Below are 26,759 nucleotides of genomic sequence, written 5' to 3'. Positions count from 1 at the left end.
CTTCAGCTGTCAGTGCGATGAAGCAGCATGAAAATTGCTATCATTGTTATCCAGGAAAGACACCTTCCCAAGGGAACATATTGCTATATGATATCACTGCCACTGTAGTAAGTAAAGTACTACTGAAGAACATGATGAGACACAACTGTATTTCCTGTGCTTGGTGACTTGGTTTTCATTTTTCTCTGGGGAGACCTCAAAACACCCTCAGGTATAAATACTGTTCAAGTGCCTAAACTGTATTCAGGATTAAAATGTCCTTGTGCTAAATGTTACACAAGAACCTACAGCTCTGAGTCAGAGAAGCAGATAGTTGAATGTGACCATTTTCAAAACGCCACAGTACAACTCCCGTGTGCAAGGGAAAAAGGCATCTGTGGAGTCAACAGTGGGATCTTTGTATTGGTGCTATAGCACCAAGGACTGTGTTAAAAACACAGTGTTCTCTAATAATATTAGATGTACCTTACCATTGACAAGCTCATTTTCTTTAGACCACCCAACATCACGTCTAACCTGCAGCCTTTTTTCCCCTGCAGTCGCCTTCCTACCCTCCCCCAAATGTATGGTGCATGTGTATTCATGTTTTTGCTTTCTGCTCACGGAGATATCCAGCTGGGAAAATATAGTGTGTACAATACTTTCTGCCTTCAACTGACATTTCTCATAAATTGCAACAGAAACACTGCTATCAGGAGCTAAATAGCAGGTATAATACAGCTCTACATAGCAAGTCTCAGCAGGACACAGAAACTATGGTTACCAAATTTCAAAAGAGAAAAGGTTGGGAGGCAGAGTTTTTATATGAGAATAACTGGGGAAGGGGAATGAGAAACATTTAAAATGGATTCATTGAAAGCTGCCTTAAAAGAAAAAAAGAAAAAAAAAGTAAAAAAAAGGGGCTTATAGGGGCTGTCTCTGGCTTCACATTCACTTTTTGCTGAATTGTTGTTTTAGAAGACCTCACAAGAGGTTTCTATTACAAGCAATGCAAAATAGTCTTTCCTAGTTGGTCCTTAAAAACACCCCTCCTCTCCACACACATTACTTGAAATACTTTTTGGAAAATATGTAATACTTAACTGCTGCTGTAGCATAAAGTGTTTATGACAGAATGCCTGGGTCAGCCACAGTGGATTTATGGTTTGGTGGAAATCGACTAGTAAATATCATTACGTTCCTAATCACAGGATTTAATAAGTTTCGTTTTGCCCTCAGCTCTATTCAAACTCAAATCTTGACTGGAAAAGGCTGGAATACAACCTCACAGCATAGGTTAGAAAATATAAAACAGTATTTATTGGCATAGGATTTTTTAGGGGTTTTTTTTTCATGTCTGGGTTTTTTGTTGTTTTGGGGGATTTTGTTGGGTTTTTCTCATTGGTTTGAAGAGGATATTAAGCTGGATGAGATTTTTTTTTATCACAGGTTGGTCTGCTCTTTGTGACCATGGTAGAAAGGACAGGAAACAATGATCTTAAGTATTGACGAGAGAGATACAGCAAGGATAATAAGGCTGTGGAGTAGGTTTTGTAGCAACTTGTGGAGTCTTCCATTAAAGAAAAACCTATATGAACATTTTTTAGGATAGATGCTGATACTGCTTCAGAAGTAGGAGTGGGGTGGACTGGGCAACTCCTGAAGTTCTCTTTGCTCTGTAGTCAAATTATGAGAGCAGAATACTTTTGGGTCTAGTTTTCATTTTGGGTTTTTATTTTATTGTATTATTTTGGTTTGGGTTTTTTTTGCTTCTCACATGGAGATTTCCTAGGAAATCAGGACGTGGTGTGTCACCTTCCTCTTTTTTTCCCCTTAGATTAAAAATTAGTTGAACAGCATTAGTGAAATATTTTTAAAGGCCATAAAAAGGAAATTGTTCTGCCTAAACGAGGACTATATATAAATTATAGCAGACAGCTATTAATCAAGGGCTCATGGGAACCAAATATGAAACAGAGAACAATTCTCTTATGGACAGCCTAATGAAGACCAACTGTTGAATCCATACAGCTAAAGGAAGTATAAAGAGTGAGTGCAGGTACTCTTTGCTGGGAAGTTACCTCTGTGCTTGGCTTCAGCTTTAATTTTTCATACCAGTACCTAGCTAGTAAATACCTGATCATTTTGAAGGATGCTTCTCCAGTAACCTTTGTGTTTTGCAACATAATCTTTCAAGGCTGTATTAGGAGGAGTGAGCAAAGGCAGTGTTGTAAACATAGTACAGCATACTGAGATACAAGAATGCCATCAAGGCTGAGGGAGGCACGTAAATAAACACTAATCTCCCATTGGTTTCAGCTGGGAGAGTAATGAGGATATACCGCTCTTCTTCAGTTTATCAAACTATTTTCAATGGAATGTTTTCTAGCACTAAAACATTCCGTTCTTCATTAGCATTTTTGTTCGTTTCTTCAAGTGTTATTGGTTGTATGCTGAGTTTTGCTTGGAGAGAGCTGAAAAAAACAGCCCCTCAAGGTCTCAAAGACATGGCCAGATCTGTTTTATTTATGCTGTCCATAAGACAGTTGGCAAACAGCCTTCAAGAGACAGAGTTTCACTCTTAGTCTTCTCACTTTTCTCATTCTTCCTACCATCCAATGGTAATAGATTTAATGTTTTTTTAGTGTTGTGTTGTTTTCCTTGTAGGTGATTTGCCTGTAACAGAAAAAGAGTAATAGTGAGCATTACCACTGTTTTCATTTGAAAAGACAGGTGTCTGCTAAGGAACACAGAGGCCTCTTGAAATAGAAAATGTAAACCCCGTCCCTCCAAATTATTATAATTTTGAAATTAAGGGACTCTCAGGCAAAGAGAAGGAATAGCAGTTCTTTTTTAGGAAAAAAAAAAAAAACCACACACAAAAAATGCAGTAATACAAAGCAGCACTGACGGAGTCAGAATACAATCTGACACCCTATTGGCCAGGGTGTTGGTAGCAGTTCAGTTGGAATTGTGGCTGCAGTCCTCCTGCAGTGACAGGTGTGGATCTGTTGAAGCAGTGATCCTGTGGAAGGCTGGAGTTTTCCTCTGAAGGTCCAGTGGTGGTGCAGATGGGCCTTGTCTTCCTATAGGAATCCAATGGGAAAAGCCTGCTCTGGTGTTCCAAATCTCAGATTATATCCGGGTAGGAATGCTTGGCTCCTCCCCCTAGGTGGAGCATTTCACAATGGGATGATGTAATTTTATCAGCCAGGCAGTGAGACTCATATTTTCTGGAGGGATGATTGGTTGTGGAAGAGATAAAGAAAACTGCCCAATTAACAGAAGTTAACTGCTCCACCTCTAACAAATGGTAATAGAATAGACATCCCCAGCCACATCTTGCATTGCTACCTAAGACAACCACTAATGTTCTCTTTGATTAATCCTTCATTAGGGTTTTTTTTTCCATAATCTTCCTTTATACTCCTGAAATTTTAGGAAGTCTGAGTATCTCATTAATTTCTCAGTTGGTCAGCCATATAGTTTTGTCAAAGAGCAGTCATTAGGTCATTAGACATTTTGTTATCTAACAGGAATCTCCTTAGCAGTGAGCAACTATCTTACAAATACTTTACATTTCTCTCTGTCCAGTCTCTAAAAGAAAGAGGATGTTATCTCACAGACACCAAAATAAAGCCTCATACTTCTCTAATCATGTAGGCAGACAATTTATTAATCTCCCATTGCAAAGACCTTTAAGAAAAAAAACATCTTTAAGCAATAAGCACATAACTTTTGCTTGTGCCTGCTACATTCTCTAGGCAGGACAGGTGAAATGCAGAGTCAGAAAATAAGTTTAAAGCTGTTTAGAGTCTAGATACAATTTAATCCTTTATGTCTCAATGATTGTTATGATCATTGTGAATCTCTGAAATCCAGATAAATTTGGAAGGTTCTTTATGAAATGGCTTTGCTTTCAAACACAAAGATCAAAATTGGCTTAAATCTTACTAGAAGTGTTCTTCTTTGACTGAGGCAAGCCATGACATCACTGCCATGTGATGGTTAAATATTGGAGAGAATAAATTATCTTTTTACTTTCTCAGTGTTTCTGACAGTCTTCTGTACAGTACAGTCCCCTATCCTTGGAGGTCTAGGGGCTTATTTTCAGCAATTCCCAAAGATACTGTGAGTGGGTATATTAAACCCCTTAAGAAAGGCAGAGGAAAAAATAGGTCTTAATTTTCTGAAACATTGGTTGTTGACTTGTGAAATTTAAAAATACTTGAAATAAACTCAGTGGATGTAATTTTACATGGAATAGTTTCTGAACTACCTTAGTCTAGCTACTGAGATAATCACTTTGCAGTCTTTTGGTTTAAGGATGTTTTACTTCTAGTTGCCAGTTTTTCAAATTTACCAGATTTGCCTTTTGTCTTTTTTTGTCTGAAGTAGAGTCAAGTCTTTGGACTAGTCTAGAAGTGATTAAAAATAATAAAAAATTTCAGAAAAAGTACATTAAAATTTTTGAAAGGAATAGTTGTGGAATTAATATTTATGAAATACAGATTGTTTCATGAGTGTGCTTATTTCTTCAGGGTCCTGTGAATGTAAACAACCTGCATGTAGTACTTATGTACTCTTTGGTCAAGTTTGCATTTCTAATGGATCAAATGCAGATTCTGGTGTTCTTAGAAATAGTTCTTAGTCACTTGGCAGTTTTATCAAGGGGAAAAAAGGCATTTTCTGAGGACAGAAGCTCAAAGTAAGATAACCTTGCAAATCTTACAGGAAAGTTAGAATGCATCTTTTAGGCAACAGCAAATCTTTGCCCTAGAGAGTTTTTCAATTGAATTCTGTTGTTTTAAAAACATCCAAATGAAGGGTAAAGGTAGTAGCTTTCTACCAGCCTACCAATCCTCAGCTGGTAAGAGATCACAATAACTTGATGTGGATTTCTTTTGGTGTAGCTCTTGTGTGTCCTCCAGCCTTCTTCCTTGGAATCTGGTTCAGTTCACTAAGCAGTTTTTTGTATGTCTATCCTCAGAAGGTTTCCTACTGAAAAGTAAATGTTTCTGATTGTGCATGGGCCCGTGCAAAATGAAATAAGGCTTCTGAAAAGTAAGATGCTAACTGGATTGGGGCTGTTTCTAATATGATTGATGAAGGGAAAAAGATAAACCCTCTACAAATGTATTCCATGAACACATTAAAATCCTGGTATTTTAGGTTTTTTTTTTTTTTAATAGTCTGGTAGCCATTTTATGTAGTTTCAAATCTTTGTTAACAAGAATATATCCGTCCTTGTTATTAAATCTGCAGTCTTCAAATTTTCAGTGTCCCTTTTTTCAAAGGCAAGTTTCTTCCTTCCTTAGAGTTTTCATAGATAAGTGTAATTTTCTTTCACAAAATGACATTTATAGAAGATTTTCAACCAGAACTGGAAAGGTCTTCCAGGAGAAAACACCCTTTACCAGTGGACACCAGTCCTAATTTTGTTCAGCTCCCAAAAGAGGCAAAAGATGTCTATATTCTTGTGTCCCTAAACAGTTGAAACAAATGCGTGGCCTTACATTGATGTCTAGTACACTTCTCTGTCTCTGTCACAGGAGAAAGTCTGTGAGAAGAAATGCAGCCTCTAAGTAATTATTTGAATAAAATACTCAAAGATCATTGAGAGAACCTCTGAACACAGTGAAACTGTGAGGAAAAGGTGCCACAGCCTTGGCTGCCTTCTGGGTGAGGAGAGAGGCTTTTGCCGGAGATTTGAAAAAGGCAGCCAACTGTCATTCCTTTCACACCCTCCTGAAGTGTTACAAACTTCTTGTTGTGGCATCTGTTGTTACTGCATTTGCTTGTCTACTTCCCAGAAATGCAGTTCATCAACAGGGAGCTCATGGGTGGAGACATATGGAGGTCTCACTTTTTTTTCCCCATTGTCACCCTTCCTTTGTCAGTGCTGGCTTTTTACCTAATGAAATGCCCTGAATCTGAGAGATTGTACTTTATCCTTTCTTTTAAGTGGCCTTAATCTGCTGGTGAATATTGCACAGGAAGCATAAGGGAACAAAAAAAATCAATTTTTTGCTGATTATTTTTGTGATTTCAGAGGGTCATCTTCATAAAGTCATAAAATATGCTGAGTTGGAAGGGACCCAGAAGGACCATCAAGTCCAACTCCTGGCTTTGTGCAGGACACCCCAAGAATCACACCACATGCCTGAGAGCATTGTCCAAATATTTCTTGAACTCTGTCAGGGTTGGTGCTATGACCTCCTCCCTGGGGAGCCTGTTCCAGTGCCCAACCAATCTTTGGGCAAATTAACATTTTTTCTAATACTGAACTTAAACCTCCCCTGAAACAACTTCCATGTTGTTCCTCATTCCATGAGGTCCTGTCACTGCCACCACAGAGCAGAGATCAGTGTCTGCCCCTCCTCTTCCTCTCACAAGGAAGTTGTAGCTGCAGTGAGGTCTCCCCTCAGTCTCCACTTCTCCAGGTTGAACAGACCAAGGGACCTCAGCCACTCCTCACACGGCTTCACCCCAAGGCCCTGCACCATCCTTGTTACCCTCCTCTGGACACTCTCTAACAGCTCAATGTCTTTGTTGTGTTGTGGCACCAGAACTGCCCCCAGCACTCGAGGTGAGGCTGCCCCAGTGCAGAGCAGAGCAGGACAATCCCCTCCCTTGCCCGGCTGTGATGCTGTGCCTGATGCTCCCAGGGCACGGGGCCCTCCTGGGGTGCCAATGCACCATAGGCTCATGTTCAACTTGCCATTGACCAGGACTCCCAGATGCAAGGCCCTTCCTGCATTCATTTCTTCTGTCTAGCCTGTCATTCCCCAGTCTGTCTGTATATCCCGGGTTGTCCTGTCCCAGTTGCAGAATCCAGAACTTTCCCTTGTTAAACTTTTTATGGTGGGTGATTACCATCTCTTCAGGAAACCTTGAATTCTGAAATACAAGACTCCTCTTCATAAGGTGGTAGCTGAGTTGAAAGATCCTGACTATATGAATAGTGTGGATAGCCAAGAGGAGAAGAGCAGTCTTACCATGCAGTTGTCTCCCAGCCAGTAGGAGGGTGAATATCTACCCCATTGAACCCCCACAGTCTCCAGGGGTATAAGAAAAAAATGTATTGGCTAAATGTACTTATAAAACCCCATTCACAGGTTAGGACTGAGTGAGGTAGATTTTTTTAGGATTTGACATATCACACTGGCATTTCATGAAAGAGGAGGTCCATTTGAGATATGCAGATTATTCCATGTAGTAAATGATGGCATCATTTCCCTTGCTTCCATCCTGACAGAAACCATTAGCTGTAGTGGATTAGCTGCTGTCTGAGTGGAAGTTGTTCTGACAAGGACGATCATGTAAGGAGTGAGCTGTAGTTTTATAATAGGAGAGAGATCTGAAAACTAATGCATCAGAGGATTTGAAGAGAAAGAACAAAACACTGCCAGAAGTCTTGCTTTTGTGGCCTGTCAGATGCAGCTTTCTTTGTGTGGCCAGAAAGAACATAAATGACAATAAAACATGGAGTGAGGAGTTATACTTAATCTGACTAAATGCTGTATATAAAGTCTTTATCAGTCTTTTCTGCTCCTGCTGTTACAGGCATATATTTTCAGGCATTCAGTTCATTTCCCCCTCCCTCTTGCTACGAGGCAGGGGTTGCAAAAATTCAAATTTGTTGATTTTTTTCAGTATCATAAATAGAGTGAAGGATAATGCTAATATGACTCTAGTTCAGACATGACATTTCTTTCCTTCTCCCCTCCCCCCATTATACTGCATTACTAAGTACTCACAGTGTAGTGGTGATTGAGTTTACCACTGTCATCACAAAGATGGGAAATGAAAATGTTTTTTGTCAAAACTTATGAAGAAGTAGCAGGTGAGGTGTGGAAATCAGAATTAGGCCCTTGGGGCTTTTGGTCAGTGAATGGTGTGCTCTCCAGCACAAGTCTGCATAACAGAATGAAGGGAAGGATTTTCCTTATTAATTTGTGTGAAAGGAAGTGAAACAAACCACACAGCTTGTACTGCAAAGTTTTTATTGCTTTATAAATTTTATTGAGATAGAAATTAACCAGTTTCCTCTGTGTTTTAAACAGAATCAGTTTGTGTTTTTTGACACAGAGGAAGCTCATCTGTGTACAAGAATAGATCTGTTTTCTGTTAGAAAAGGCTGTACTTCAGAGAATTTTTTAACAGTATAATATATTAACTTGACACACCATATTTAAGAATCTGTGGTTTGGGATTTTTCATTTAGCAACAACAGTTTTTTCTACCTGACTGGTTTTATGATAAGCAGTGAAGTATCTTGAAAGAGGTACTGAATAATAAGAAAACCACTCTGAGCCGCTACAGATGTGCCAAAGTCAAAAAATATCTGCATTTCCAAAAATTTTTCAGCACTAGATCCACATTAGGTCTGCTGCCATGTTTATTGAAGCATTTGAACAATGTTTTCCTGCTCATTTAGGCAGGATTGTTCAGTCATGGGCATCTTATGTTGTGGCAAACATATTCAGGATTGTCTTTCATTTAAGCTGTATTATTCATTAACGTTTTAAGCTGCTCTAATACATGCAGAAATTACACAGCATTATGTGGGTGCTTCAATACAGATATGTCCATATTTGAAATGGAAGCTTAATGATCTGTGACTATCTAAAAAATGAAAACGTATAGGCAGAGCCCTTGAAACGTCACCCATCTTTTTTTCTCTTATTTTTACAATAATGATTGTACAAGATGGGATTTGCATCTCTGAGCAATGAGTTAAATACTTCCAAATCTCCTTGAAATCAATCTTGTGTGTTCATGCATGCAGATTGAAAACCATGACTTTGAGATTTACGTTCTGTGAATAAAATTTACGTTCCCTGAAAAGCAAAGAAGGCTGTCATTTCATGCTTCCTAACCTTCATTGTCTATTTTACTTCAGCAGAAGCCCCATGCGCCTGCGCACAGTCTTGAGGAACAGCTTTCTGCTCTGTCAGTTTTTGTTTTGTAAAAACCCTGTTTTCTTTATTGCATTTACCTATTACATCTATAAAATTTATTTAAGCTGTGACAAATTTCTCTTTTGGGCCCAGAGTATGCATGAAGAACAGCCATCAGGCTGTTGTTAAAAGATTTGTTTGCTGTGATTGTTCCTTAAATGGTAAGGGTCTGTAGGTGAAGCTAGCTGTCTAAAGCTGCTCTGAGTAGGTGGGTTATGGGCTGTATTTAGTGAATATACATCATCAAGGAGATAAATGTGCTTCAGCAGCCTTTTGTTTTGTTCAGCTAAAATGAGTGTTGATTTTGGAAAGCTCAGCAAAATCACTGTCATTTTTCCAAATTAGTTATCATTCAGAGTACCCATGAAAAACAGCATTAGCTTAAATATAGCAGTATTACTTGTCGGCTTTTTAAGTTGACAAGAATAGCATTGCATTCATTTCCCTTAAAAAAAAAACAAACTACTCAAGCCTAACACAGTGCCTGGGAGTGAGAGCTAATTGACAGCACTGTAAATAGGAATCCTTGCACACTGCAAGTCCTGTACAGTCGCAGGTGCTGCAGTGCTTGCCTTTTCACACTGCTTGGCTGTTTTTTTTCAGTCACGTTTTATGTCCCTGTAGGGACAAGAAATTTAATGTCAGTACTATTTAAAAGCAAGGAAATAAAAGAACATTTGTAAAGATAAAAACTTGAGTTACTAATACTGTGACTGTTTGATCCACAATGTCTACATAAATAAATTGAAAGACCTGCTATATTTTTGCTTTTTATTATGCTGTTCCAGCACCACCAGTGCTTAATGCTCTGTTTATTCAGATGTCCAGCAAAATAACTGTGAAACTTCATTTTCACCACAATCTAAAAACAAGCTATTTGATGGACTATGAATTATGAGTTCTTCTCAGTCTTCAGGGCGTAAATATGCTTTCAGCTTAAAGCCAAGGAGGGAGTGGAATCCTTCATTTGAAACAAGCTTTTAGTCTGCACTTGATCTCCTCTGGTTCTGTATGAAAAGCCACATTGGACTGAATGACAGCTGAAAAGGCAAGCTGCTGTGTCAGAGGATTTAGCAGAAGGAAACTGCTGTTCTTTCAGCTAGCACTTTCCCAGAAAGCTCTCTGGGTCTTATACCAGCTCAATGCACTTGTGAAGTTGGAGCACTAAAAATATGTGGATGAAACAGTATAATTGAAAATACCTCTCACTGCCTTAGTACTGGTGTTCAGGTTTAAGAAAGTAAATAATTCTTCACTTATAGCTACCAATTTCTTGTATGTAATTTAATACAAGATGATCCTTTCCTAAAAGCTGAAGTTACAATAGCAGAATCATCTAAGGCTACAGCTAAGTTAATTTAAAAAGTACCACCACCACACCACCCTCTCCCCCTCTAAAAAAAACCCCAAAACACACACAACACCTCAAACCCCCCCACAAAAAGCCCCGAAAGGGAAGGAAGATTTTGCCAACTGCAAAATCATGTTACACAATTGTTGAAATTCTTACAGGAAAAAGGTTTTTGTGTATGTGGTGACAGCACTTGTTGGTGGTATTAAGATTTATGCATGCAGCTGAAATCATAGAGTTGTTTAAAATTAAGAGTAATAATGAAGGGCAAATGTTTTTAAAGACAAGTCATTCTTCCATGTCACACATGTAGAAGTCCCACTTAGATCTTCAGACCTCAGAACAACACTAGGAAAAACAATGACATCATGATTAGTTCTGAAAGTGTTTTTCCATTTTGAGCACAATGTGATATTGATCTTGAAATACTATGGGGTAACTAAAGAAGAAAATATCCATTTGTCCACAGTTAGGATAGCACAACTCTGCTAGGGATATTTTTAATCAAATCTGTTATGGTCACTGGTTTTCTAAAACACAAGCTACATTATGGTACGTGACAACATATGTATGACAGTTCAGTGTGACTGAAAGGTTATTCTTCTTGGTGTGCATAGAATTATCTTCCAAAATCTTTCTTATTACGTAAAGATGACAATTCTGTCTGTTTCAGTGTTACACCTTTCTTTCACATAAGTCTGAGTCTAAGGACTGATCTTTGTTACCTATGATTATTAGCAATTAGTAATGTGTTGCTTTCAAGAAAAAGGCTTTGGGGCCATTGTTGTACAGCTCAGAGTCAATAAAATCTGAGCTGCTCATAATAGCCTTTCTTTCTCATTGAAGCCTTGTACTTGCTCTAACTTCATCAGAGCAGAGGAAGAAAAGAATAATGTGAACAATAGGAGCCCTGGAGTTTGACTTAGCCCTAATGTGAGGAGGCTGTAAAAGCTGTCAGGGAGCTTGATTGATTGGCTCTTGGGCTGCAGTCCTCAGTGCAAAGCAATAATGTTCCTGTCTCTTGTGAGAGGGCTGGATGTGTCACCTGGGGTCAGAGCTTATCAGCCTCAAGGGCCAGCATTTCACATGAGGCCAAAGTACAGTCAATAATTTATACAGAAATTTGTGTATAGATTCTGGAGTAAAGCAAGCTTTATCTTGCAACTGTTTGTCTGACCAAAAAAATAATTAAGTTATGTCTGAAAGTCCAGTCCTTCCCCCACCCCTTAGTGACCTGGGAAAAAATCTCCCAGTACAGAAATATGTATTTCTGTCATTGTGCTGGTTGTACTTCTGATGAGGGAGAGCATGCCTATGATAATCCTTTTTGTGATGTTACTATGCCAAAAGAAACATAGAGATTTTTAGCTGATTATATTAGGTTTCCTGGCATCCTAAGTTTTTTTTCTACATTTTATGCAACACTGGGCTGTCTTCAGTGTCTAAATGGTTTTGTTTCTAAACCTATGAGAGTCAAAGGTTGATCAGCTCCAGTGCATGAAAAAGCTAAGAGAAGCTGTAGTAGAGACATACATCACAGCAGGCCTGAGTAAACTATCCAGGCTGCTATATAATATGTGAAGAAACTGGGACAGCATGCACAAAGGATACTTACAGGAAAATTGTTGAACCAACTGCTGATAAGAGAAGGAAAGTCTCACAGAAAGTATACTCATCTGTAGTGGGTGCTCATTTTGCTGGTAGCTTGCCTTTGCATTGCATCAGTATTATCAAGCACCTGGAATAAGCCAGCTGGTTAACTAGATTCTTTACTAGTTTAACCACTGGGAAGATAATTTAAAACAGAGGAAAGAAAATAATGAACTTCTCTGCAGAGTTCTGATACCACTGAAATGGGTTAGCTGACAAGTAGTTCACTATTGTTCTGTCCCAGCAAAATTACTACTTCACTTCAGCTGATGCTAACAAAAGCCCTTTTACCTTGCTGCTGCTCAAGGAGAACACTATTAGTCACAGTTCATTAGGCTTGTTTACAAAACTGAACTGGTATTTTAAGCGTGTAACTGAAACACTTCTGACTGCTGGAGGCATCTTTTCCACCACAGAATTGCAAGAATTTAGTAACGGGAAGGATACCACTACCTACTATTTTTCAAAGAAAATAACTAGTTTGTGGTATAAGAAGTGCAAAAAATTATGTAGTTTCATGGTATTAAAATCTAGAAGGTGACGTTTCAAGCACAGTTTGGTTTATAATCTGTTAACTATAGTAACAAAGTACCTTAAAATTAGGTTACACCAAATCCTAAACCATAGCAATTATATAGGAAGAAGATATTTGTAAGGTTCTTTATTTGCTCTTTTTTATACAGAGGAAAAATGGAAGTGCTGGGCCTGACCACACCAAATGATGCCTTTTTGGTGCATCAGTGGAAAGAGTTAGAAGAAAGAGAATTAATCATTCACACTTGCAGTTTTCATAGAACTCTTGTGTACACCTAATGCTTGACTATACACCACTTTCATCTTTATGTATTTTGCCATGAGGTTTCTTAATGGCATATTACTGTATTAAGATCTTAACAGTGTTTATATCCCCAATTATAAAGCATGTGTCCCTGTGAGTCCCACAGACTAAATGAAAGAAGAGTTATTTGTCTTCCGTTAGCTGTTGTAAGAAAACCTGAGGGAGTTCTGCAGATGAAATCCCAGATGCTTTTATTTCCCTCCCCTTTGTCTTGGATGTGTCTGTTGTAGGTGTTTACTTACCCTTTTCCCAGGCTGAAGACAATGAAGTCTTCATGAAATCAGTGAAGCTTAATACAAAGGGAGAGAGAGAAAGATGTAAAATGCAGTTCAGTAGATTTCAGTGTTTTCAGCCACTGCTTTAAATTACTGTTTTAAATTCTAGTGAGTGGAATAATAGAGAAGTTATCATGTCTACTAACTGCAGTTGGCCTTTGTAAAGAATGGCTTGTTAGGAGGCTTTATGATTTACTGAGGCCCACAGCTGGCTGCCAGCAGAGCTACAGGAGTGTGTTCTCTCTTGGGCCTGGAAGCTAGAGATGAAAAGGATCCAAAGCTGGCACAAAAGCAAATAAATGCTTTGACTTTAAATAAAGCATCATAATTTATAAGGGGCTCTGCTTCTCAGTCCCAGTGAGGTACATGGATCAGCAGCAGCTCTTTGAGGTTGAGCAGAATTGTCTGTCTGGCTCGACTGCAACTCTGGTATCTGCAGTCTACAGATTTGGAAGAATTTTCATGGTTTGGGATTGGAATTGTTTCTTTATTCATGCTGTTTCTTTTCCATAAATTGTCTCTCTTCTGTCTTCCGTTTCTTTATGTTTCATTAGCTACTCTATTGTTTGATAAATAATTGTACCAGTGTTTGCACCTGGCAGCTCTTTATCATGATGTACAGCGCTGGGAAACAAATCACCAAAGACACCTGAAGGTTTATAGGTGCATTTTGGCATCTCTTTCTTGCTTGGGATTTACTCATCAAGTTCCTACCATAGCAGAGTTCGGAGCTGGGAGGCAAACTTCTATTGAGATGCCCTAATACTTGCCTTAGGAAGAAAAAAAAGTCTGAGCTCCTTAAGAGGTTTTGGGGGTTTTGTAATTTTTTTTTTTATTAGATACACACACATAGATGCATACACACATAAATTTATACCAGCTTCCCTATTTCTGCAGCTGTTTCTCAACAGTCTGCTGATGCAAACAGTATTTCTGTGGTCTGGTGTATGAGAAGAAGAATGGAAATGAGGCAGATAATTCTTAAAAGGAACTCCTGAGTGCTTGTCTCAGTGAGAAAAAATTGTTTTGGTTTTCCCTTTTTTTGTCCTGACTTCTTGTATTGAAACAACCGCTCTTTCCCCCAAGCTTCAGATTTGTTTTGCTTTGCTATTTACTTGCTCTTAAGGGAGAAAGAGTTTGGGAGAGAAGTAAGTAGCTGAAGAGTTCCTGTAATTAATATAAAGTGCAGGAAGCAAGTGTGACAGATTAGTTGAAAAGCCCTGTATTCTGTTGCTTATCTCAAGTGACATATGGTCCTGGAGTATGAGCAAAGGCAGTGGATTGTGGGGCTTCTTTTTCTTTTGCTCCACAAGAAGTCAGAAGAGTGTCCATGTGTTCAACAGGCCAGCAACATAGGAGCTGAAATAACACTCCTTGAGAAGTGAGTGGAAACTCAGGGGATTACAGAACAGCATTTCCTTCTTCTAAAATTGAGTCTGTGACACTTTTCAGTGTCAGGCTATGTGAATCACAGTTATGATTACTGAAGTAAAAAAGAAAAAATCTGCTAGAAACAGAATACTTTATTTCTGAAACAGACACAGTTTTCTTCAGAACACACAGATGTTAAATTATTTTCAAATTGAATTTTTAGCATCAGCTGAAATAAAGTAAGACTGCAGTTTTATTCTCAAGCTGCAGTGAAACAGTGAAGTTGTTACTCTGGCCAAAGAAGAGGTAAGGGCTGCACAAAAACTAGCTCTTTAGTTGTACTCCAGAGGTAAGAAGACTATGGTTAGTTTATAATAACATTAAGTGCACATTTTCTTGTAAACACTGCAGTCATATGGTCTGACATTCAAGAGGTGTAACAGCAGTTTATCCAAAAGTTTTCCTAATCCTGCCAAATTCTAATCACATTGATAAGAATCTGGCAGGAGAAAATTATGTGGGTTGCTGTGGATTCATAATTTTCAAAATCACCACTCTAAGTAGCTCATATTTTAGTAAAACTATTTAGCTGTTGATAAATCAACAAGCCATTTGGGACCCAGTCTGAGGTAATTCCTGGGGTATTACCCAGTTTTCATTGAGACTTCTACTGGTCTTCTAATGAGTGTGAAATTTAGCCTCATATTTGATTAGGACCATTCATATTTCTTTTGGGTTTTGATTTATGTCTTGGTCACTGGTTATTTTTCTAAAGCAGACCAGCTTTAGAAGAAATATATGCACTGAAAAAAAATGTAACAGTCATCATTATAACTAATAAGGGACATGGGCTCTTAGATTAGACATCTGGAAGATGCTGTCTTCCAGAACCAACCTGTCCCCAGCATTTCAGTCATAGCTTTGTCCAGAGAAACTGTCATTTCAGCTAACCTCAGTTACATGTCTTCCTAACATGCTACCTTTTTTTTTATACTAAGGCTGGAAAAGGGTAATGTTGCTAGGGAAGCAGGAAAAAGAAATGAAACCAGAGCTTCTTTTAGCTGACCGTTCAACTGAATATTGACCAGCTGTCTTCACGAGAAAGAAATAGATGGTGGTGAATAAGCTAGAGTCTAGTTTTCCAAGAAGTTCAATGATTTTCCCAAATCAATACAGCCCATGAGGCTTCAGAACAAAGGATGCGGAAGACATGACAGTGATGGAAGTAGCTTGTGTTCCTTTGTGTATTAATCACATGGGCTCATGAGGAAACAGGATTTCTTCAGTTATTGCAGTGTTTATTCTTTTATATGTACTGGGATAAACTTCTAGATTAAGAAAATCTATTACAGTAATTATTAGGTGGGATTAAAAAGTTGTCTGCTTGATGGCCCAGCTCCGTGTTTCCGAGAGCTACTCCTCACTGTATAATTGTGGCTTCTTTTTTGAATGCAAATAGGGGTATGTAATGCAAGTCCAGGGAATAGGTTCTATATAACAGCTATTTTTAAACTAAAGGGGTAGTTTCTACTTTCAATATTGTCTTTATTTTACCAATGACTTCAAAGAAAAGAAAAGAAAAGAAAAGAAAAGAAAAGAAAAGAAAAGAAAAGAAAAGTATGACATTCAAATAAACCCATGAAATGTGGGTTGTCATTACTCAGAACTTACTGGAAACCATACAGATGTGATCTTACTCTGTTAGGCTGCTATAGAAGCCACTGTAGTTTATAACTCAGCTTTATTCACCAGCAGGACAACATTAACTAAAATAGCAGGGTTTAGCCTCTCAGCCATCTAACCTTTAAACTTGCTATGCTTTCATAAAGTACAGAATGCAGAATTAACACCACAGCTAAGCGCCTCAGTGGTTTATGACTACACCAGCAGTACTTCATTATGCTTCTTTTCCTTGATGCTATCCAATCTTCTCATCTTCATTGCTGTACAGTATTTGTTCAGATAAAGTCCAGTGCCCACGATGACTAATTGCAGATCTGTGCTCCAGATGGTCTGATTACAGGATGTGGTTAAATTGACTTTTCAAACATTCTGTGCTGCAATAGGGCTCTTGGAAAGAAAAAAAAAAAAAAAAAAAAAAAAAAAAGGCCCAAAAATCCCACCGGCAAATCAAAACAAAAATGCAAACCCACCAGTCTTGCATTTCCAGGCCACCTGATAATCATTACATTCTCAGACTGCCTGATGTTGATGCTGGTTACATGTGCACCTGCTGTATTTAAGTTCTTGTGCCATGCAAGACAGTGTGATTAAAGTGGTAAATAATCTCTACATCTCCCAGATCAGCAGTCAGTGTATAAGATGTGGCTTCATACGTAGAGTGTTTACTGATCATTTTAGATTACTTTCTGGATGGAAGCAATCAGGGAGGAATAAGCCATTTGCATTGCAAGGCTAATATAAAAATTGTTCTGTGTTTTTTATGCCCGGATGAATTGCAGGTGTATGTGTGGATGTGGGATTGATGATGATGTGGCGGATATGGTGGTTGTGAGGCAAATGAGTTGTACTGCTTTTACTAAACCAGTGGCAACAAAAAATCTTGAGATAATCCTAAGAATATAGATTTTAATCTTGCAGCTTCTTGCATTTCATATATTTTAGCTATTGTTGGAGAGTGATGTCAAATAGATACATGTGGGACCAAAAAAATTGCAGTGCCAGATGTGGAGTAAAACCCATTTAATCAATGGGGGTGGTGTACTCACTGATGACAGATATGCCATGGTTTGGCTGTCCCAGGCATGTCTCTAATATGTGTACTTAGCATGGCAGGGACAAGAGGCAAATCAAATTTGACTTGCAAACATATTTGTGGATTCATGAATCATGAAGATACAAGGAATTGATTATGCTGTAGTGTTACAAGTAATACTTGTAACAGTAATGATATGATGCTTCTCTATACCATGGATTGCATCTCAACCTTTAAGAACTACTATGCCACAGAGATTTTTGTGACAAGAATTTATCATATTAACCTTTTAAAGAAGTAATCTTACTAAAATAATTCTGGAAAGTGTAGTCCACTTTAGAGATCTTCCTCGGACCTCAGGAAAAATTATTTTAAAATGATACTCAGGATAGTAAAGATAGTAGGCAGAACTAATTTTTTTTTGAATTTTGACCACAGAGGATTCCACTTATGTTTAAGAGAGAGTGACTTTTGTGACTTTTAAAATATACATGGCTTTTTAAACATACATGACTTCTGATGACTGAAAAGTCGACATATCATTCCTAGTTTTGAAAAATCATATAAATATTCTTCAAGAAATCAGTTACAAATGTGTTCAGAAATACTTTGTGCAGATCTGTTTTCTCCAGAATTTTACAGATACTTTTGGCCAGATTCTCTACTAAGAGTAGAGGGAGCAGCACCTTTTGCAAAAATGAAGGCTTACCCTCTAGAATACTGGTCTGCTGAGTTCTCTGGTGAAATAATCAGTTTGCACTAAACCAGGATTTTGTAGCATTTGCTGTGATCTGAACACAAAAGCAGCCTATGCTGTAAAAATTAATTCAGGCTTTCCAATCTGATTAATTGAGTAGCACCTATTTGTATTGAAATTTGGACATGTTTGTTTTCTAAAGCCAGTATTTTTAAAAGCTGGGGCCCGCATTTAAGGTAGTGATGTGATAATTCCATTCCTCACCGCATGATCACATTTGCGAAGTTTTGGATACAAGCATAAACATTCTTGGCTTATGATCATTGCAGAAAACAGTAAAGTAAACAAAAAAAATAGTATATGTTTTAGACTAGGTACTTCACGGTTTTTTTGTCTTAAAATGAAGGAACGTCTGCAGGAGTGTAGATGTGCCTCTTAAACGTGCAGTGCCAGAGGAATCCATATGAACAATAACCTTACTTGGTACTGAAAATGCCTTTGCTTGTGCTGTTTTTATGTCAAAATACAAATTTTGGTTCTGGCCTTTGTTATGCAGTCACTGAAAAGGAGGAAGAAGGGACAGGGGAAAAAGAGATACATCATATCCACAGAACTCATAAAAAGTGAGATTTTTACTGTAGGTTTCTGAAATTATTTTCTTACATACTACTTTTGTGACATGTGAGCTTTAATTCCATAAGAAAATTCAAGTACAAATTGTCACAGTTGTTTTATACATTGCCTATCAGGAAAGTGCTTATGTAAAATGATTTTGTGCTCCTATAGGCATGCACTAGTTTTTCCTGCCTGAATTTTTTTTTTTTGCCATTAACATTGTGGTTGTGATTATAATGAGTGAAGAAAAAGAGCTTATAATGGTACATATACTGTGAAGGAAAACAGCAAAATACAGATTCTTGTCTTGTTCCTGAAAGGCTGACAACATTTGATGTTAAAGGAGGAGCTTCTATTGACTTCTGGTGGGCACCAGATGACATTCTGGGTGTGCCATGATCATACATGAATGCTTTTGCGTATGACCCTGCCTTGCCTAATAATGGATTTTGGCAGAAAAACTACAGTAGGTGAACTCTAAAACTTCTGGGTAACATTACCCCATTTTCTTACATTATAACACCATTTTGTAATTCCCACACTTAAAACTTACTGTACTTACTGTGTTCACTCTTTAATAATAAAGAGTAACATGGGGGTAACTTCAGAACTTTTGATTTTCATATTCTTTCTTTGCTTTAATGTAGGACATATGACACTGAAGACTGCAGAAAGTATTGCTGATTTTGGATATGGTGTAACTGTGAATAGTTATATAATTTGCAAATGAAATGATCAACCAAATTAAACCAAGAAATTTAACCCCTATTTTGGGGAGATAAGTTTTTCTCTGTTACATCCAATTCTTGTGAACTGTGTTCTGGTAATTGGTCAAACTCTTTAAGATGACATCCTTAGTTGCTCAAAGAAGCATATATGTGTAGTATATATTCACTGGTTTTTGATCCAACCTTACAAGAATAGGATTAGATATTTGTCTAAGTTTCCTCCTGAATTAGAATCTTAGAGAGTCCAAATACCCTCAGGTACATTTCTTTACAAGCTCCTGATATTTTTGCCCATTCTTCAGTAATGGGTATTTTAAAAAATTTGGCCTCTTGGGCTTTTTATGAGGTGAAAACTAATCTCTTGTTTCAGATAGTATGAAACCTGTGGGTTCCTCAGACTGTCTTTGCATTTTCTCTCTTGTTCAGGAAATGTTAAATAAGTTATTGCTACATTATATGTAGTCTGATGTAATAGGAAGTCTCATTACAGGAACTTCTTATGATTTGACACATCCCCCTAGAGGTTTGGTCCTGTGTGTGTTGTGTTCCATCACAAGATAAAGAGGGTACGGGGGCACACATGTGCACAAAGAGGAGCTGGAATGATCCAGAGACGGTCCAGTGCATCCCTGAGTGCATGGCCAGGGTACTCAGAGGTGATACTGGGAGTGAGCTGGGCACTGCTTTAGCATTGCCTCTGGGACAGAGCAGGCTCAGCAGAGGTTCTTGGTTTGAGCTTGAACGCTGTGCCAGTACAAACAGTACACCCTGATTTAGAGGAATAATCCTTTCTTTTCAGCACTGCATCAAGTACATTGTGTGGATCACCAACTCAGTCATCACCATTTTCATGTTCTGGTCCTTTGGCCTAATAAACCTCTCCCAGTTGCACATTTCCTTAGATCAGTCCCATATCCCGTGTTACTTATTTTCTCCTCACCCATTTCTGTGATAATCTTAGAAGAGTAAATGGGTTACCTTCCCTGCCAGTTCTGTGGAGTCTTATGTGTGGCTGAGCAAAGTGCTGTCCATTAGGGAAAGGAAATGTATTCCTTGCCATAGCTAACACAGCATGGAGATTAATATTCTCTCCTACTTGCACAGGACTTTTGCTAAGCCTAATAAATTTAATGAGATGCTATATGTAGCAGATTTAAGGGAGGAACTTAGTTGTGTTTGCTTTTGAAATACTGACTTTCTTGCACAGGAAGGTCATTTGAATGCCTTTGTAGAATTATTAAATAGGTATTGATTTCAGGGGCTTTTATTATTTTCACTATTCTATGCCTTCTACCTTGCCCTCTTTTCTGTCAATAGGTAACAAGCTATCCCTAGGTCTGGTACATAAATAAATTAATAAAGTGCACTTAGAGATAGGCAAGATTATAAATATCAAGGAAGATGGAGACATCGGTGAGAATAAAACTTTATTAACACATCCCCCAAAAAACCAAACAAACCACCCCCTCTAAAAAAAAAAAAAAAGACTAGCTGGGAAAGAATAAATGACAAAGATAGTTCTTCAGTTATACTCCATGAGATATCAGAGAGCTGTCTTTGCTTGGTACTTTTAGGAGACTGGACAAACACTGGTATGTGGGCTGGAGTGATCAACTGTGCTGCTTGCAGATAGATGGCTGCATGCCACAAAACAATTTACCAGTGGAAAATATTAATGATTTTCACTTGGAGCCTTACAGAGTCCAAGCTGTTATAGTGGAAGAAAGGCATCAAGGCTGCCAGAGAAACACCTTTACAATCTCTTTTCTCTAGGCTGTGAATGGAAAGTGGGAGCATAGAGTTGCTCATTATAAGAAAGCCCATTTCTACCAACAGATACTTTCTCTCAGGTGTACTGGGTTGTGCTCCTCTTCTTCTGCCTCCTCCCTGGACCCCAGCACCTCCTGGCTGCCTCCACTCCTGAGCAAGGGGCAGTGTAAAGCAGTCTTGGTGTCTTTGCATGCTGCCTAGTTTACATAGGTCATAAAAATACAGCATGGCATTTTAACTCTGGTCACAGAAGCACAGAATCAGTTAGGCTGGGAATGACGTCTGAGATTATTGAGCCCAACCTATGACCCAACACCACCCTGTCAAGTCGACTATGGGACTAAGTGCCACATCAAGTCTCTCCTTAAACATCTTCACCATGGTCCCTCTAGAACCTGACCAACACTGGCTGGAAGTGCAGTTTGTCTTTCATGCTTCAGACCAGTTCATTCCAGTGTGTAAAATTCTAATTGCCTAATTGCAGTGAAAAACCATGTGGAGGATAAATTTCAAATCTGTTACAGAGAATTTTCTAGGAAACCCGTTCTTCCCTGTTTCCTCTGCTAACAACATTTAAAATACTTCCCTGCTGCTAAAAGACCCCTGAGGAAATAAGCTGCTGCTTGTGTGTTAACTTCACCTCAGTGCAGCAGAGAGGGATAGTTTTAGTGCAAATTTAGAAATTACACTGGTAAGACAAAGCAAAAAGATGGGCTGGAAACATTCTGGCACAATGCCACAATTATATCTATTACACAGTCACTGCAGATAGAATAAGGGAAGTGTAGAGGAAAAACAAGGCTGTTAGCTACGAGTTGGTGTCTTCATGTGTCTCATAAATTGGGAACATTTTGTATTGTGCCTTTCTTTGTTAGATAAAATGTATTTCTTATTTCAGTGTGTGTTCTAATGAGATGTCTGGTTCAATGATACTACCTTCTGTTTATCTGTGGCAGTTGATGAATTAAAGGGGTCATTATGTTGGCTAGTCCATAAACATGATGATAAATTATGTGAAGAAGTGTTTGAGGGCAACCTGAAAACATTTGAATGATATCCCCCACATTTATTTTCTTGTTACTTACAATAACCTTACCATTCACAAATTTTACAGGGATAATTCAAATAAAACAAAATTAGAATTCTGCTTCAGGCAGGCAAATTTGCATTTAATAAAAGTCATAAGTGGAAAAGCAATTAAATTGGAGTAGGTTTTTTGAAGGATCCCTCTTCCTATATAAATATATATTGCAATTACTCCTACCTTAACTGTGGTATGGTTGAAGTTTCATATCCAGTCCCTCACTTTCCACGGAAGCAAAAGCAAGACAAATAATACATTTTTTGAAGCTATATCTGCTGAATAAAACTTGCAGTGCATACATGTATATGTTTGTGTGTTTGGATATGAGTAATTTCAAGTAAATAGAAGCATCATTATCATATTGTTCAAAGCAAAGCAGATTATTCTTCTCAGTCACCTTCTGATTTAAACACTGTAACTGGTGCTTAGTTTATGCTGGCTGGCTGCCAAGTGAAAGCAATTATGTGCAATAATAGCAAAATTAAGAGGTGAGTGTTGCTGTTTTACAGCAGGACATGGCAAAACCCATTTCCTTCTGTCAGCTGTATCTTGATTACACACACACCGTCACACAGGCAAGCTGTCTTACACACACACATGTGTGCACATGTTCTTGTTTTTTGTCGTTTGCAGTCTTTCCTGTCGGTTTTAACTTTAGGTCACTGAAGCCAGAAAAGAGGAAGAATATAGACCAGAGTGTTTGAAAGCAAATGAGAGTAAATGTCTTACTTTGTGAGCGAAGGACAGGAAAAAGAAAAAAAAAAGAAGAAGAAAAAAAAAGATCAAAACAAAAAGCCTATCCCAGTTATTGTTCTAATGAGTGATAATACTTTATTTTTTGCTCACTGACAGGTGTTCTGGTGGTAAACGTTACATGGAGGAACAAGACTTATGTGGGAACACTGTTGGACTGCACAAAGCATGACTGGGCCCCTCCTAGGTAGGCAAACATTCTGAGTCTGTTTTTTCTCTGCTGTATTTTAATGCCCAGTCTCAGGCAAGGGACTGTACAGAGATTAATAAAACACAACTGGTTATAATTGAAAACATGCACGAGTTTTCGAAATAAGTAGTTCTCTCTTCCAGAGTGAAATATGGGGTGGAAGCTCTTCTTTGTTTTACTTTTGTATTTTTGAGAGGTAAGGGGAAATACATGGATTCAGTCAGAGAGCAGTTAATTTCAAAATGCATTTCTTTAAGTTAGGAAAATTTTTTGCTCCATTGTTCTAATCAGGTAGATATGTCCTTATCATTTTTGTTCTTTTCTAATGACTTTGCCTTTGACACTGTAAGATTCTTATTTGTTGGACATCTTTCCTTTTACATGTATGAAGCTTCTCTTACGGGATGTGGTGGTGGTTTTTATTATTTCAGTTCATGGCTGCTGATGATGAAATCTATTGTTTGTACAGGTTTTGTGAATCTCCAACAAGTGACCTGGAAATGCGTGGAGGACGTGGCAGAGGAAAGCGGGCAAGGTCCGCTGCGGCTGCGGCTGTGCCCGGGAACGATGCGAGTTTTGCAGAGTCCAGAGGACTTCAGAATAAAAATCGAGGCGGTGCCAATGGGAAGGGCAGAAGGGGCAGCCTTAACTCAAGTGGGCGCAGAACACCCCCAAACTGCGCCATGGATGAAGTCAAAGCCAGCCCTTCATCCACAAACAAGAGGAAAACTAAGCCTCCTATGGAGCTGGATTTGACCTCCAGTTCAGAGGACAATAAGTCTGGAAAACGCATTCGTACTAACTCTAGAAGCACTCCTACCACCCCACAGGGGAAACCTGAGACTACTTTTTTGGACCAAGGCTGCTCTTCCCCAGTGCTGATTGACTGTCCTCACCCCAACTGCAACAAGAAGTACAAGCACATTAATGGATTACGTTACCATCAGGCTCATGCACACTTAGACCCAGAAAACAAACTGGAGTTTGAGCCTGACAGTGAAGACAAAATTTCAGACTGCGAGGAAGCACTGAGTAATGTGGCACTTGAATGCAGTGAGCAAAGCACAAATTTGCCAGGCTTTGATCCACTAAAAGCACCAACATCTCCTTCCTCCATTGCTACCCCAGGGACCCCCAAGGGAAAGAGGGAACTGACCAGCAATGGCCCTGGTTCAGTTATCAGTTCCAAAACTGGCAAGAATTCTGGCAAAAAGAAGGGTCTGAACAGTGAATTGAACAGCCTTCCAGTAATTTCTAACATGGCAGCCACACTGGATAATTGCTCAGTAACAGATGGCAATTTGCAAACCGAAATGCCGAAATTGGAGGCTGAAGGGTTAATTGACAAGAAGAGTTTAGGTGATAAAGGCAAGAAATCGAACAATTGCAAAGTGGATAAAAACCTTTCCAAGCTGAAAACAGCTAGGCCCATTGCCCCAGCACCAGCACCAACTCCTCCCCAGTTAATAGCTATACCTACTACAGCCTTTACGACCACCACTACAGGGACAATACCAGGACTGCCCTCTCTAACAACTACTATTGTTCAGGCTACACCAAAGAGCCCTCCACTGAAACCTATTCAACCAAAGCCCACAATTATGGGAGAGCCAAGCACTGTAAACCCAGCTCTCACATCACTCAAAGACAAAAAGAAAAAGGAGAAGCGAAAGCTGAAGGACAAAGAAAGCAAAGAGACGGGCAGCCCCAAGATGGATTCTAAGCTGGGGAAGCTGGAGGATTCAAAAGGGTCTGGAAAAGACTTATCTGGACATTTTTTAAAGGACCATCTCAACAAGAATGAAGTGCTAGCTAATGGACTGTCAGAGTCTCAAGAGAGCAGGATGGCAAGTATTAAGGCTGAAGCTGATAAAGTTTACACATTCACAGACAATGCGCCCAGCCCTTCCATAGGGAGTGCCTCCAGGATGGAATGCAGCACTTTGGTGAATGGACAATCTGCCATGGCCCCACTGCACGTGTTGACACAGAATGGCGCAGACAGCGCAGCCGCTAAAACCAACAGCCCTGCTTACTCAGATATTTCTGATGCAGCTGATGATGGTGGCTCTGACAGCAGGTCAGAGGGCATGAGGTCAAAGACCAGCTCTCCATCAGATATTATTTCTAATAAAGATGGTGTTGTAAAAGGACATTCTTCAACCACAGCACAATCAGCTCAAGCAAAAGAGTCTCATTCTCCCTATTACCATGGCTACGATCCTTACTATTCCCCAAGTTACTTGCACTCTGGACAGGTCAGTGCCCCAGCAGCTGGGAACAGCGGTACCCCACAGGGGCTGAAGATTAAAAAAGAGGCTGAGGAAGAGGCTGAAAAGAAAGAGAAGGCAGAATCGTCAGATGCCAAGAAAAGCGAAAGCACTTCCTCTAATTTGCAGCCACAACATCAGTCAGTAATTACTCAAAGACACCCTGCACTTGCTCAGTCACTTTATTATGGACAGTATGCCTATGGGCTCTATATGGACCAAAAGTCCTTAATGGCCTCCAACCCTGCTTACAGGCAGCAGTATGAAAAATACTATGAGGACCAGAGACTAGCAGAACAGAAAATGGCACAAAGTGGGAGGGACTGTGAAAGGAAGAACGACCCCCCCTTAAAAGAGATTGGGAAGGATGACAACAAGCAGAAGAATATTCCATCTGCTACTATTTCAAAGGCCCCATCAACTCCAGAGTCCAGCAAAAATAACACTAAAATAGGGCCATCAGTTCCTAACAAAGGTGAGGAGACAAGCAAATCACAGATCCTTTCCAATCACCAGCAGCAGCTTCAGTCTGACACTTTCAAAGCCAAACAAATGGAAAACCACCAGCTTATAAAGGAAGCTGTGGAAATGAAATCTGTTATGGACTCAATGAAGCAAACAGGAGTAGATCCAACCACAAGATTTAAACAGGTGAGATCACAGGAAATGGAACAAGAGTGTCTTCATTTAACTTTTAAGTCGTGAGATTTTCTTTCTGATTCTGCTACATTCTTCTACCTCTGCACCCAAACAAGCTCTACCATCGTTTTTTCATGCTGAATTATATTGTAGTCTGTGAATAGACCAATAAACCTTCCAGTTGAGCTGTTTGAAAAGAAAAAATAAATAAATTAAAAAGTCTAGTAAGGTGGTGACAGAGCATAGGCTTACAAAACCTGAATAGACTGTTTTAAATTATGTGCATGAATAAAATAGAATTAGATTTCTCTTTTAGATGAGAGCTGTTTGCTTAGTTCAGAAATGAGAAATTTCAAGCAAAATAAGCAGCTTTCATTGTGAGAGGACTTAAAGTAGATTTGAAACATGGTTTGAAGTGTTTCTTTTTTTTTGTTAAATGACAGTTGGCATTTACGAAAGATGGGTGAGCTGGCTCTTTGAAGAGTTGGCTTAAAGCACAGCTCTTTATCTTAACCCAAGGTGACCTTTCTGAAGCAGTTAAGTTCCCCTTCTCTCCTCAACCAACCTCAAGCCCCTACAGACCTACACAATGGATGAAATCCTCTCTCCATTGAAGTCAGTGATAGTTTTGCCATTGACTTCAGTGGGACCAGAATTTTATCCAGTGGCTTCATGCTGACCCTCGTAGATGTCACATTGCCTTCATTTGAGGCAATGCAACTGTCTCCGTGCTCTGAACTAGAGCCTCAATGCTTGATACTTTCATGTTTTGGTGTATGGTACGTCCCAGACTTCACCCTTACAGTCTGTCTTTCAAGGTACAGTAGGATCAGGGGGAGTGGGAGTAGAGAGTTCTAAAGGAAGTGGGAT

At 39.0% G+C, this 26,759-nt stretch overlaps 1 protein-coding gene across 3 annotated transcripts in view; it reads left to right on the top strand.

The window, feature by feature from the left end:
• Positions 1 to 26,759, top strand: part of ZNF608 (zinc finger protein 608) — an 84,495-nt gene that overhangs the window by 50,537 nt on the left and 7,199 nt on the right. For all 3 annotated transcript variants that reach the window (XM_039733134.1, XM_039733135.1, XM_039733136.1), the window contains exons 4-5: positions 22,890 to 22,977; positions 23,450 to 25,901. In XM_039733134.1, the coding sequence (XP_039589068.1) occupies positions 22,890 to 22,977; positions 23,450 to 25,901 (2,540 nt within the window). The remainder of the gene's footprint in view (positions 1 to 22,889; positions 22,978 to 23,449; positions 25,902 to 26,759) is intronic.

Source organism: Passer montanus, unplaced genomic scaffold (genome assembly GCF_014805655.1).
Source record: "Passer montanus isolate IOZ18808 unplaced genomic scaffold, ASM1480565v1 scaffold83, whole genome shotgun sequence".
Lineage (NCBI taxonomy): Eukaryota > Metazoa > Chordata > Aves > Passeriformes > Passeridae > Passer > Passer montanus.
This window is presented reverse-complemented; position numbering and strand designations above follow the sequence as displayed.